At 34.2% G+C, this 14,800-nt stretch overlaps 2 protein-coding genes across 2 annotated transcripts; one reads left to right on the plus strand and one right to left on the minus strand.

Annotated features, from left to right (window-relative positions):
• The first annotated feature begins 3,272 nt into the window (after positions 1-3,272).
• On the plus strand, positions 3,273-8,080 carry LOC18588868 (protein OS-9 homolog). Its single transcript, XM_007013564.3, is given in 9 exon segments — positions 3,273-3,467; positions 4,629-4,705; positions 5,593-5,722; positions 5,725-5,795; positions 5,987-6,058; positions 6,536-6,651; positions 6,823-6,889; positions 7,019-7,125; positions 7,826-8,080. Coding segments are annotated over 9 exon segments (870 nt in total). The 5' UTR covers positions 3,273-3,382; the 3' UTR covers positions 7,971-8,080.
• A 503-nt stretch (positions 8,081-8,583) lies between these two features.
• Positions 8,584-13,923, minus strand: LOC148760669 (uncharacterized). Its single transcript, XM_088810330.1, has 11 exons — positions 13,574-13,923; positions 12,542-12,664; positions 12,366-12,462; positions 12,134-12,169; positions 11,662-11,849; positions 11,446-11,548; positions 10,663-10,844; positions 10,499-10,576; positions 10,133-10,235; positions 9,965-10,058; positions 8,584-9,155 (listed from the first exon to the last, which is right to left on the minus strand). The coding sequence occupies exons 1-11, from the start codon at positions 13,909-13,911 to the stop codon at positions 8,806-8,808; spliced, it is 1,692 nt and encodes a 563-aa protein (XP_088666456.1). The 5' UTR covers positions 13,912-13,923; the 3' UTR covers positions 8,584-8,805.
• Positions 13,924-14,800: the final 877 nt, after the last annotated feature.

Raw genomic sequence — 14,800 nt, forward strand, 5'->3', positions numbered from 1 at the left:
TTATCGGGTGTTGGTTTTTGTATTATATTGTAATGTCTTTAAGAGTTTCCCAGCTTAACGTAAACGCCACAAAAAGCTCTAGCCAAACCAAAATCCTTCTTTACATCTCTCATATGCAAATTGCTTTATTAGTTTAAGGATATTAATCTTATTTTTGGGATGTATTTAAATTATTTTATTAATTTGAGGAAAATTCAGTGGGGTCCATTTTCCGTGGGATTCCAAATTTCTTGGGGACGTTTGATAAAAGCCAAAGGCACAGATCTGTTTGACAACTGCCACTTCCATTCGTCATTAGATTTGTCAGCTTCCTTGAATTTTTTGCTACATCCAATCCCATCATGCCCCATAATAGCTTCCTGCAAATGCTAAACATGTTGACATTTTTGGTCAACATATGAGGTTCATTCAATTTGGAGGAGGACGTTAATGCTAATTGAGATTAAAGAATTTAAGGCAATTTGTGTTCCAGTTATATACTGTATTAATTCAAAGTAATAAAGAAGCACGGCTGTTTGATCATTATTAGCACCTTTTAATCTCAACTTATGATGCCAAACACTTTATTTAAGTTAATAAATCTTGTAATATTTGAATTACTTTTAATCCCAAAAGTAAGTGAATCCAATGATTTATCAAGCCTAGAACATGATAACTTAGAAAGAAATTAGTTTGTGAATTAATTGTTGTCCTCAAACAAGATATATTGAGTGGGTTGAGATTGGAAAGAGAAAAATATACAACAAACATTGAAATCATTTGCTTTGATTATCTTTTTGGTGCTAATGCATCTTTTTTATTAGCATTATACTTAAGAATAAAAGATTATCATGATTAGTATCTTTTTAATATAAACAGTAATGATTAAGCACTTAATGTTGATATTAGATGGCATCATCAAAGTGTTATGGTAACCATAAAAACAAATAGGGGCTGATAAACAAATACTGAATAAAAAAGAGTTAAACCAATTGAAAAGAAAACTTTAAAAAAAAAAAAAAACCTGGCAATAGCTAGCCATTCATTCCTTAGTGTCGAAGGCAGGTTGGAAAGTCATGTCAAAGAAGACAATTGAAAATTCTTATAGCTCCAAATTACAGCAATATCATGACAAAAATATTTTATTTTTCCTAACAGAAAAAGAAAAAGAAAATAGAGATGAGTCGAATGGGAAAATTCTTCTTTGCCCCTTTTGGCAGATTATGATAAAAAAATATAATAATTATACAATGTTGTCTGCCACAAAAAGCCTAAAAGAGAGAGTACCCCCTCTATCCCCATGTGGTGATAAAGTAACGAACCTATGGGCTATGGTGGGTCCAAAACAACTGCCAATCGCATAAAAAAACTATGAGTTTTCTGCTATTGCAAGGCAATAAGTTGGAAAAGTGCAAACTGTAAACGGCAAGACAGCTGTTCTTGGGAACTCAGATGGAAACCTTTCCTTGGGTTTCGGTGGGTGACTTGGTTCGGACATGTTGTTGGAAAAGTTGTGAGAAAAGATTCCTACAGAAACGTGACACTAACCACAGTTACAAGTCACCGCCCCCCCGATGCCCTTCTACTCCGTTGACCGCCCAATCTGACGCCTCCTAAAATTGTTTACTTGAAAATACAATCCTTTCATCTCCTCCTTGGGCTTGACCAAATGCCCCAACAAGAACAGAGAATTGTTCTTGCAATTCTTTTTACCGAATCTTTTTGGCCTTTCATTTATCTTTTGGCATACATCTTAGACACTCGCGCCTTCACCTCACATGGCAAAACCTCGGGCATATTCCTATTTTTTGTTCTTAATGACCATCTCTCACTCTTACCTTTTCTTCATTATGCATTTTATTTTTAATCTTATCTTTTTTTTCTTCTTCTGTTATATCTAATTGTCTATCTTTTAACAGTTTCATTGTTCTTCTATTTTGGGTCAAAAGAAGATGAAAAACACAGGACATATAGACCAAAAGGAAGTTTATAAGTCGTTTGAAAAGTAAATGTTCTGTTTTAGTGGTTAACAACTCAATCTTTAGGGTTTTATATAAATTAAAAGGTCTTACTGATAATCTTTAGGTTTTTCTCTTGAATCTGAAAGTACTTTAGAGTTACACAAAGTGCCTAGTATTCTTCTCCATTTCATCCCATATTCTCTTCATCTTTGTCATGTTCACTCTTAACTCTTACTTTGGGTCTAATCAATGAACCTTTTACTTCAATGATGTTATGAGAAAGATGCATTAGCACCAAAAGATTAATTTGTTAAAACAAGGGTTATGCTTTTTCTCTTTCTAATCTTAATCCATTACTTGAGGAAAACAATCAGTGCACAAACCAACTCCTCCAAAGTTGACACTTTCCGTATTAGTCTTTTCAAATTAAGTGATTATTTATAATTAATCAGGCATCAAGTAATTAAAAAGGAACTTCATCTCCATGTTGCTGGCCTGGTTTCTTAATTATCCACCCAAATATTTCTCTAGCAAAAAGCATGTAGTCTCAAGTTTGTCCAGTAAGTTTAATAATTACTGCAGACTATGGAATACAAAAAGTAAAAAACTCAAAACGGACTCCTGGTAGATTCTAGTAAATATCCAATACTATATCTAAGGAATCTTAATGCAAGTAATGTTTCTTTATGAAAATATGCAAGCAATAATTCTATCAATAATAATAATAATTTTAAAATCGTGAATATGGTAACTTCATCAGGGAAAAAAAAATTTTGTCCATAACATTGTTGAATAGCTGGTCACCAAATTATTGGTTCTATCAGTCAGACCATTTGGGCCCAATTCTAATTAATTATTTAAATTATAGAAATGTTAAGCATAGAAAATATAACTATAAACATAGATTCCACATTAAATACATTGATTAAAACTCTTGTAAAGAAAATAAGTGAAACTAATTCACATCGTTGCGTGCATTGTCAATGTCCATTGTTACAAAAGATGCAGCCAAAAAAAGAAAGAGAGTAATTATACTTTGTAACGAGTACTAGCTTTAATTATGTTTTGACATCAAACTAAATCAATGAAAAGTTTCCTATCATTTCTCGATCGAAGACGAAATTTCCTATTCTTCCATTGGGCACTGATAGAACGGGCTGTTTTTGGGCCTTTGGTCCGACACATGATAGATTAAAATGGCCCCTTAGGCCTTGGGTCAAATTCCTCAGTGACTACTTTGCGTTACGTGGCGAGATTTGGTTGGGCAACGTGCATGGAGTTGTGTCATCTTCAACGGCATTGGATACAGACTTCCACCCACCTTCTTTTTCTTCTTCTGCTTTGGGTGTTGTTGCTGGTTTTTGATATTTTTATTTCTTAGCAGGGTTTGTATTTACTTAAAGAGTTAAACTAACTTTTCTCAAAGTAAAAGAAATAAGAATATGAGATTATTTATTAGCTTGGTAGCAGTTTTTTGTATCTTATGGAGCAATGTTTTAGCCGATCAGATTTTCCCATCTCATGTAGGTAAGCCCATACATATTTCTTTTTAATCTCAAAATTCAACTTTTTAATGTAAATTCCATAGTTTTTTTTTTGGTCTAAGTCATCTTAATTTTGTTATTTTGCATCTGGGTTTTTCTTTAATTTTTTTCTTTTCATGTGTGAAACATAGAAGAGTTGAGATCATGAGGCTTATTACAGAACTTCAAATATTTATGCTTAGTGATTTCCTTGTTTGCTTTTTTTTTTTTTTATATTAATGAATTTTCCTGGGTTATAAGACATACTACTTATTATTGTTAATGAGTATAATGTACTTGTTTCAAGCTCCTTGTTTATTTACAAATAGAGAGTGATTTATATGAACAGAAATAGATGACTGAGTTATTTTTGTGCTTGAGTGGTAAAATGAGCACCAAAGACAGGAAGGAGCTTCTTAGAGCTAAAGCCCTTCATAGTAAGAAAAGGGGATGTTGTGGTTTTTGATTTTAATTCAGCTGAGTGTTGTAATAAAATGGGGTGAACATTAGATATAAGATTGTTCTTCAGTGGCCTGAGATTGATGCCTACTTCAGTTCTCGGGCTTTTTACCTGGCAGTATGGTAAATATTTGTCACGATCTAAGTAAAAAGATTGCAGCATCAAAGTGTTGTTTCCCTTTCCCCCCAATTAGAAAGAGTTTGCAATTGTATTTAGTTTTTTAATTGTGAATGCTGACTATGTTAGGCAAATGTTTTTTACAGAGTTGCTAATAGGTTTAAGTTGACTATTGATTTGTTGAGAGAAAATTTATGCTAAGAGCTTGTGCATCTGTGGCTAATTAAAGGCTATTGGTACTTAAAATACAGAGCGAGAAATTTCAGAAACAAAGTAATCCAGAGACTGAATAAAATAAAAGTAGAATACACTATCTTCTCGTACAACAAGGGCCTTTAGAAAGATCTATTAATTTGGAGTAGTTAAGCTATACTCAGGCCATATTAGGTGCCAATAATGATTATTGTCTTACACAAATAAGTCTTTGTGGGTGATGTTATCATATGCAGAGTTTCCATCCAACTATATTGAAATTGATTATTGGCTGTGGTCGTAGTTTTCTGATTTTAGTATTTTAGAATATTGGTTCTACTGCTTTCAAGTTTGTCGTGCTTGCTGATGCTTCTTTGATACTTTACTGATCAACAGCTGGCACATTTGGCCGGAGCTCCCGTGAACCAAAATACAAGATTGAGTTTCATACAGAAGATTCCCCCTACCATCCTGTAAGTAAGCATAGGATTTTAAACATATGTTTGCTCTTCAGTGCTGCTTTTGATACAATGTGGATGAACGCTTTGCAGTTTCTTCTTTCCTGCTTATTGCTTCATATTTGATCTTAGTTGTAGATTTCGCAACCATGTCCCTGTATTTACAATATGAGTACATCAATCTCTACCATTGATAAGGAAGGTTTTCTTTCTTGCCTCTCCTTTTCTACTGATCATTCTCGTAGGTTCATTCTTCGTGTACCATCCATATCTATCTCGTTAAAAATTTCTTCAAACATGAAAATGGAGTTTAAGTTTAGTAAGTAATGCCTTGTTAGTGCCACTATGACCCTTTTAGGATCTTATTGCATGATGGAATTTGTATAATGAAACTACTAATTTTTTTGAGCAAGTAAAATTTGTAAACAGTGACATGTAAAAATCCTGAAACCACTGACACGTACATCTTAAGGTAGGCAGGAAGTTTTTAATTTTAAAGTTTTATACATAACATGCTCTTAATATTTGCAGCTTATAGTTGTTTTTCGTACTAACCAATTCAAATACATTAGCAACATGCATCTTCTGTACATCCTCATCATTGACTCAACCAAGGATCTCATGTTCTATGTTGGAATGCTTAAGAAATTTCTTACTTTGAAACTGGAGAGAATGTGTTGAATTTATGATTAGAGTGCGGCATGGTTCTGCTTCTCTGTGAGATGGTTATTAAGGATATAGGAATAATGAAATCTTGGCTTCTTAGTCCTGTCATAAATTTGCCATGTGCTTGTAGCTTCAAGGGGCTGGTTTTTTCTTTCATGTAAACCTATCAAGTTCCATGTGCATTTTTTTCTTTTCTGGAACTGTGTTAATATTATAATGCCTGTAATATTGTGCAGGATGATGATCAAGAGTCTGTTGTTATGCCTAATAAAGATGGAAAGAATTTTTTATGTTTCTTGCCTAAGGTGGAGAAAGCTAAGACTGGAAAGCCAGTTACTCAGCAGAACACAAGCAGCATGATTGTGGAAGTGAGAAACGGGTTAAACTGAAGACACCAGATGAACTACTGGAAGTACTGAAAGATCGCTGCTTTCTCAGAGTGAGCATTTGTTTCCTACAAACTGTTTGTTTGGTGTTTCCTATATTGAATGATGTTTCTGTCATCTAAAATCAAAACAAAATAAATTGAGAAAGCCTTTGTTCTTCCTTGGAATTACTTGCTGCGTATCTTGTTATCTGCTTACTCTACCATAAATGTTTTGTGCTTATACTATCAACTCTTTCATGCAGCAAGAGGGTTGGTGGTCCTACGAATTTTGCTACCAAAAGCAGTTACGACAACTACATTTGGAAGAGGATAAGGTAGTCTTTTAAGTGAACTTAAAGTGCTTCTATTTTACATTAGACCAGGCTTTTTTCACTGCTTTGAGGGTTATGTGTCTGAGGTATGTAGAATATCATGCTTTTTGAAATGAACTGCAGTAAAAAGGTACCAAATGTATTTGATTAGCAGAACCTGCTATGTGTACTCAACTGATGGTTTTGGACACTGAATATGATGTCGGCACCATCTATTTGATCTGAAGTAGTAATTTGTATCATAGGTGGTAGTAGTAATGGTTATTAAAAGCAGAAGCAGTATCTTTTGCTATCATAAAAATAATTTTGAGGATTCCTATGTATTCTCTAATACCTAATGAACATAGTAAGACCCCAACAGCAGTTTTTATTAATTTTCTATTGGGCATTTTCTTTTCATTTTGGAATTACTTGGACTTGAAGATCTGATAGTTTGTACAAGCGTGAAAAATAATGATATTTGTTAAATAACCATTGCAGGTGGTTCAGGAGTTTGTCTTGGGTGTATATGATGAAGAGGCCACTGCTGCTTTCAACCAGAATCTCTCTGATATCTCCACTTTAAAAGATCCTCGCTCAAAAGATGCATCACAAAGGTGTGACTTCAGTATGGTTTAAAAATTTAAGTTGCACTGACCATTTGGCGTCTTCAATTTATTTTATTTTTCCGAAAAAGAGTTTTCAAGTGAGGAAAAGTAAAAGATAATATTTAATTAAAAAGAAGGAAAAAAAAGGAAAAACATTAATAATCATATTGTCTCGTACAGGTATCATGCTCATCAGTATACAAATGGAACCACATGTGATCTTACTAATCAGCCCCGAGAAACGGAGGTATGAAGCAAAAAAGTTGCAGAATTTATATATTGTTTTTAGAGTTTCTTTGGAGGGAAAAAAGACCTAGTTTTTGGCTTTTAGATTTCTTTCTCATTTCTTTTAATGCTTTATTATTTTTATTTGCAGGTGAGATTTGTGTGCTCGGAGCCCAGAGCAATGATTAGTTCAATTACAGAGTTATCCACCTGCAAGTATGCACTTACTATTCAATGCCCCATGCTATGCAAACACCCGTGAGTCTCTCTCTCTACTCTATGTGCTAAGATTAGAACTATGGATGCTAGTTTTTGTGTATCTGATTGTGCCCATTGGAAAGATCGAAGATTTACTATTCAAGTGCCGAATAGGGAAGGGTATGTAGAACATGAGTGAATACTTCTTGTTATCCTTTCTTCTCAATAGATACACTGTCTAGTCACCTGAAAAAACCAAGCATTGGGCCATTAATTGAATGGTCAATGAGCAAGTGTTCTGAGATGCTGCCAAAAGTGCTGGATAGGTACAATTCAGGGAGAAAAAAAACCGTCTTGAGTTGTTTTATATAACAGAAACAGAAGGGTAGAGTTTACCAGCTGCCACTAATCTTGTACCTTTTCTCACTTGGGTCAGCGAACTTTAACTTTTACCAATAGGTCACATAACTGTCGATATATACCAATTAGTTATACTAGCAAACAACAACATTATAAATACTGGTGAAGTGTTGACAGGCTTTCAAATTGGCATCCATAATTATCTAGTTAGCGCAGTTTGTTGCAGTGAAGGAACTTTATATCTCTCTGATTCGCGTGGGCACATGAAACAAAAAAACAAAGGGGCCAGGGGGTGTATAATGTTTCTAATGCCACCATTTAATTTTGTATTTTCTGGTGTTTATTTATTTATTTATTATAAAAAAAAAAAAAAAACGGATTGCTGTCCTTGATTTTGCAGATTATTCCAAGAAGAGAGACCGGTGTGGCACACTATTAACTGCAATGTGCTTCCAAAGGATTACAAGGATAGCAAGGTTGAGGATGCACATATTACTATGATCATGGACTCGGAAGATCAATCCAGTTATGATTCAAGAGAATGAATGTTGTAAATCTTTGTACACTTTTTGGTTATTTATACAGATAAGCCTTGTCAAAGTAAAAGTGGTGCAGCATCAAATTAAAGAAGGATTGTTAATATCCATTTATTTTCCTCCCCTTCCTTTTCGGATTACATTCATTACTTTAAAAGATTATAATTCAAGAACTTAAAGCTCCACCATACATCTTTTATACTATTAGAATTTGGATTGAATGAATTATCAAATAATAAGAAAAACAGAAACAGATTGGAATTGGGATACTGCAGACGTTTGAAACTTTCCTGCATTGAAATGCAGAACTTACAGTACTAGGGAAATCATGCTGACTAAGCTCAACTCAATAGTTGCCGTCTCATTTTTACTTGCAAAAACTGTTTTTCTCTTCTTTTTCAAGATAGTTGCTAGTATTTGCACATCACCAATCTTCTGCCTTATTCCATCCGGTGTTGGGTTTTATTTTATCTTTTGTTATTTATAACTGCTTCTGAGTGATGAGATACACTCATATAAACTGTTTAGGGCTAGATGGGACAGAACTATAAAGTCAAGATGCAATAATTCTAGCCAGGTGGAATGCAGTATAAGTACAGACATTTATGCACATAAACGATCATGCATGCAAAGTGTAAACACACTTCATGTATGTATCCACATGTCGTTATTTACTTGCTGACATTAATAAGGCTGAGGATTCGAATGTGAAATGACAAGCTCTTTGTGTTGATAGACAGAGTTTATAAAACCCCAGAAATTAATGACATTTACCATCTAAGCGGAGGCATGTATCAGTGGATACATCCTATTCACAAAGTAACTGTTTAGAATTGTTTTCTCATCATGAAGATAAAGCTTTGTTGCCATTATCTGTTGAAGCCAAAAGAGCCAAATACTCATTTATGGCTTCACCTTCTTTCGTAATTTCAATGTCATAGTCTGATAAAGCATCTGCAATTTCTATTTCTTTCGCAAGTTCATCTTCCATCTCCACATCCCGCTCTTCCTCGCCAGCAGTTGACGGACCTTCATCAGTATCATTGTTGGTCAAACTATCAGGGTTCACATTGTTAGGCTCTGAAGCAAGATTTCCATTGCTGTTAGCATCAACAGTGGGGAGTTGTTCAGATTCAGACAGCAGGCGACTAATGGTTTGCTCCATTGTTTCACCGTCCTGAACAGCAGCAACCACTGAACCCAGGAAAAGTATCAGAATGCTAATCCATGTTAAGTTCATAAGGATAAATGAACAGTTTTGGAGATGCTTTTATCAAATTCGCATCCTCTTGTGCACTAAAAAGTTCTCATTATATATATATATATATATATATATATATTATCACAACACACTAACATCCATGAATTTTGGCAGTGTAGTACTTTATTTTGTGTACATTTTCCAGTAAACTGAACAGATTGCAACTGTCTTTACCATTTGAAAGATATAATGTTTGTTATAAGAATTTTTAGTTTACTCCAGTCATTCTTTTTGAGTGCTAACTATTTGTTATTTAAAAGTTTTCCCTCCCAATATGAATTATTAGAATGTTAAAACAGTTGGCAGATAATATCTAGAAGATATTTATGAGCCAATTCATTATATTAGTTTTCTAAAAAGAGCCGCTTGCCTGATTGTTGAGAATAATAACAAAAACACCTTTTCTTTTTCTTGTATATATCATTGCTCTTTTTTCTTGCTTTGACCATTTGGAAGCTTCATAGAGTTTAACATGAGAGCTTACATCGCACGAATTTAAAATTTGTTTCTAATTTTAGAATTGTTATGAGACATTAAAAATTATTTTTGATTGAAAATTAAAATTTGCCCATAATAATACTTCAATTTTGTAGAATTCCCTCCACACCCCTCCACACCCCTCCTCCCCCCAACACATAATATATGCTGTTTACAAAAATATCTCTGACAATAGTGGAGTCTATATGATAGAAAAAATAATTATAAAAAACCAGTACAGTAGTTTGGAACAGTTCCCTCTTACCTCTTGATCTGTCAAATCCCATGGATACAAGCTCTTCAATTCTAGCATTGGCAGTTCGTTGCATTCTTTTCCTTTTCCTTGATTCAATATCAAGCTGCATACCAAACATAAGAAGTGATAGCCAATAAAATTGAGAATAAGGAAAGTTTCTTGCAAAAAGCAGCCAACCTGTATTGCAGAATTAGTTTCTGGACTTGTTAAATCATCTAATGCCTTCTGAAAGTCATTCTCATTCCTCCGAAGGGCTTCTGCAGCAAGATTCTTTTCAAATCTGCCAAATCAAGAAAGTCCTAGCTTTCAGGAGAAAAGCTTTCGCTATGTATTGATAGTTATGGATGGTACAATAGAAGCTTCAAAATAACCTTAACATATTGTCCTTGTTTTCATTTTACTTTCATGACCAAGAAGCTATGATTGGAAAACTTTCAACCCAAACTTCCAGCCCACAAGCATACACCGAGATTATAGTTACCATATCATATTAATATGAAAATTAAAAAAAGGCAAACAAGAAGATAGGAGTGCCCTTCTCACCCAATGGCGACTAATTCTTTCAATTTCTCAAGATTCACAGCCTTCTTCAATGGTGTCACTCCATATTGTTTTTGCTCCCTGCAAATTTGTTGGGTTATTTATTTGTATATAAAGGGAATATGCCAGTTATAAATGAAACTTATGTTAAGTATATTTACACCCACATGATTTCCATTCTATGCCGGATATCATCCTCCCGCTTTTGTGCTCTCTTTGCCTTTTCATCAAAGAGAAAATCAACAGCACTCCCAATATCTTGATTGTTCAATCGCAATGCCCTCCTTGCATCATGTTCCTTGAAGCCCATGCTCATAACATGAGATAAGGCTTCGTCAGGCACTTGTAACTGAAATCAGCAGCAAAAAATTGGGCTTAATGTTGGGAAAGGATGTAAAGCCATAATGTTAATTAAGGTGGCAAAAACAAAAGAAATGGCAAGGAAAAAAAAAGAACTGAAAGTGGCAGAAGGAAGCAAAGGATGAGCAACAATAAATTGGGATAACCACAACTAATTGCTGATAAATTTTACCAGTTAATAATATCTGAATGTATTTTAACCTTTTTAAACTATTGATATATGTTACTTCTATTATATTTAACCAATATCTTTCAGTAAATAAATGTTGCAATAATACAGCAAAGTAATTGCAAATCCAGTCGACTAATTCTTTATCTGTGAGATATGTCATTCGGTACTCCATTTTATTTTCCCATTGAAGGCAAATCTAAACCTGTGCTCAAGAGGATGCTGTCCACACACTGATAAGGGAATCCATATAGGATATTGAGAAGAGAGGAGCAGTGGTGGTCTTCCTGGACTGACCAGATCAACTACGCAAAAAATAAAGTGACAAATTCTCCCCTTTCTTTACATTAGAAGAAAGATGGAACAACCGGAACCAGATATCTGAAAAGAGCTAGGTGCTTTGGGTTATAATTAAACTAACCTGTGAGAATTTTGCTTGTGCAGAGGTCAATGCCTTCCTAGATTCATCAAACTGACCATTATGATATGCCACTACCCCTTCCAACAACTCCAATCTCATATGTCTACAAAGAAAGCATGCAAAAGAGATTAGCTTCACATTGCAACTAACAGCATTTTGACTACTGGCCAGAAATGTAGAAATTGAGTCTCTGAAACAATGTTTTGAAATACTGACAGTGCAAGCTCTGGCTGGCAACCAGCTTGAAGGAGTCTAACACGGGAGAGATCCTTTCCGTGACAACGTTCAAGCCCTTCTCTGGCTTTTTCAATACGTATTCCTGCAACTGAAAGCCAACTGATATCTCGAAGCAAGAAATAGCACCAAACCATGTCTATTTGCAGCATTGGTACATTGTCAACAAGCTGCAAGCAAACACATACAGCCAAATATGTAGGATATTAAGAAAACATTCTTGACAAATATAGTCTAATCCAGAGAAAATTTTACGTAGAGATGAAATAGATCTTTCACTTTAAATCCAAATTAACATGCAAGCAATTATTCAATACCCAATGCATGTTTAAAATTTTGAAAAGATTACCTAAAAGCCTTTAGCTATTTCCAAAAAATATAAACTGAACAACAGCATGGCTTAAAAGTTATTCTGAAAATGTATCTTCTTTAATTCTAAGAAAGAATGTCTCACCTCAAGGACCTTGGGATCACAAAGAGAGAAGGCCTCCTACAAGAAAGAAACAAGGCACTTAATTTAATGAGTGCTCAAACTCACCGGAAAAACATTTTACTGTATAACCTTATTATCAGCTTTGCTGACAAATGTTCAATGAAAGCTATTCCAACAATCTGGTTGCAAGCAAGAAAAAAATAAAAACAAAATTGAGTGCTGAAGCAAATGTGGGCGGATGCTAGCAACTGACCTCCCCCATTGTGAGCACTTCCAGTGCGTCTTTATACAGTTGTCTCCTAATTAGATTCTTTGCATTTGCATGAAGCATCAGACCCATCATCACTGCCCTATTCAAAGAAAATTCAAATCTTATTCTAGTTGTAAAAACGAGGCCAAAGGTTTAACACATAAGAATAAATTCCATACCGCTGATCAGTCTCAGTTCCTAATTGTACTGTTTGCCCTCCCTGGTCTTCAAGTTCAATATTAAAGTCTTCAATTGGCAACGAGCCATCCACATGCCTCTTGGAAAGTGCAGTGGCAGCCGCCCTGTCAATAGAGATAGCTATGAGTTAGTAACTGGTGAATCTGCACAACAATATGCAACGGTACAGAAAAAATACAGAAAAATGAATTATTTTCCCAGCCTACCAAATCCTGAAAAGACAATGACTTCAGAATGCAGGAAAACTATAAAATAAACACATCCAGTAAAAAAATTCCTCTATCATTTTGACAAACTTGCCAAGAAGGTCCTTGTACTATTTGCAAAGGTAAGTCCTTGGTTCATCTGAAAAGTTCAAAGAGTGGAAGAGACATTTTTGAAGGTGTTCCCCCCTCTTCAAATAACAACACTGAAATTTGCAGTTAAGACAATCGATTCTCCAATTGGACACTTTATATCATCTCAACTTAGGGTAAACTGTAAAGGACTAACATCTCTCTACACGGAAACATAGTAGTATTTCATTATCAATTCAATCATAGACTTCAGACTACATTACACCACTTTGATTTTATTACATGAAACATTGAATCAATTCCATAAAAAATAAGAAAAAAGTAAAATCAAAATACCTCGTGGAATTAACTACGCTGAAAACAAAAGAGGAAAAAAGAGAATTCCATCTCTTTATGTACAAACCCAAAACAGTCACAATTCAATTATAATATACAAGCCAAGAAAACATAAGGAGAAATAACCCAGAAATATTCCATGAACACAATTCCCCTTTTGGCATATTTGATTGACAAGCCGAATACCAAAAATACATGAAAATCATCATAAATATCAATTTATTTTTTTCATAAAACAATAAATTTGCCAACTTTGATTAAATCCAGAATTCGAATGAAACCAAAAACCCAATAAGCAGTCAGTTACTTTTCTATTAAATTCAATACTAATAAATCATTAAAAGAAACACAGAGAGAAAGAGAGTTGACGAAAAGACTCACTTGACTCGAGCAAGTCTACGAGAGCGTTCTTCCTCAGCCATCAACTCATGTTTCAAGGACTTGCCTTCATCAACAGAGACACGACTGGCCAAAATCTTAGCGTTGTTTTTGATACCCAAGTGGCTTAACTTTTCAGTGCCGTCACCATCTTTCAATACTTTGCCTGCACATATAAGGTTAATAGAGTCAGGACCTTCGACGTTTGATCGTTTGGCTACCTCATCCCTCAACATGGCCACCGTCCAATTCTCCAATTCTAACTCTATCACTCCTGCCCATGTCCCTCCGATCCTCAATTTCGCCATGGCAGCAAAGATGTTCTTTTTTTCTTTTAGCATGAGAGTGAAAAGTAGGTGCGAGAGATAAAAATGGGAGAACTAAATGGTGTCGTGTATATTTATAGATTGAGGAAAAAAAAGAAAAGTTGATAGGGTAACTTCGGGAGCAAGGTTACGTAGTTCTATTGGGGCTATTACTTTGGATTTTAGAATGCCACAGTGCGATTGGGAGTCTGTACTTTTAACTTTGCTAATGAAAAAATAACATTTGGAATAATTAAAATTTTGATTGGTTATATTATCCCCTAAAGTCTAGTATCAAATTCATATATAGATGCCACAATTGAAGTTTTTGAATTTTATCATTTACATTTTTCCCCTAAATTATTATTTAAAACATAGTGCTTTACTAGTAAATCAAATAAAATACCATTATTTTTCCCTAGAAAAACGTTACTCTTTTAAATATTCTTCCTTTCTTTTCGTCATTATAATCAGGTTTTTTTTTTTTTGCACTTTGCAACATACTAGTATTTGTTTACATCATTTTTAACATATTTTTCTCTTTATAACAAATAAATTGCAGCAAGGAAAATGCTTTTCTCTTTATAATAAAAAGGCTTTTCATAATATCTATATTAAAAATTTTAACTTATAATTTGATTTCTATAGTTAGATTGAGTGAAAACTAAACAAAAAAAATGATAAGATAACTATATAGAATTGTCATTTGATATGTCAATAACTAGTGTAAAAATGTGAACATGGGTATGAATTTTTTTTTATGATTATTAATATATGAAATTAATTTGGTATGGCTAAGTTGTAGTGATAAGTCTTGGATCTGGGAAAGTTTTTCAGCGACCAGCAGACCAGCAACAGTAACGGAAAAGATAAAAAATATCAAAGAAGACAAAACGCTTTACATTACTTTAAGTCCCTGTCAAAG

The sequence above is a fragment of the Theobroma cacao genome, chromosome 9, assembly GCF_053813885.1.
Source record: "Theobroma cacao isolate CCN51 chromosome 9, ASM5381388v1, whole genome shotgun sequence".
Classification (NCBI taxonomy): domain Eukaryota; kingdom Viridiplantae; phylum Streptophyta; class Magnoliopsida; order Malvales; family Malvaceae; genus Theobroma; species Theobroma cacao.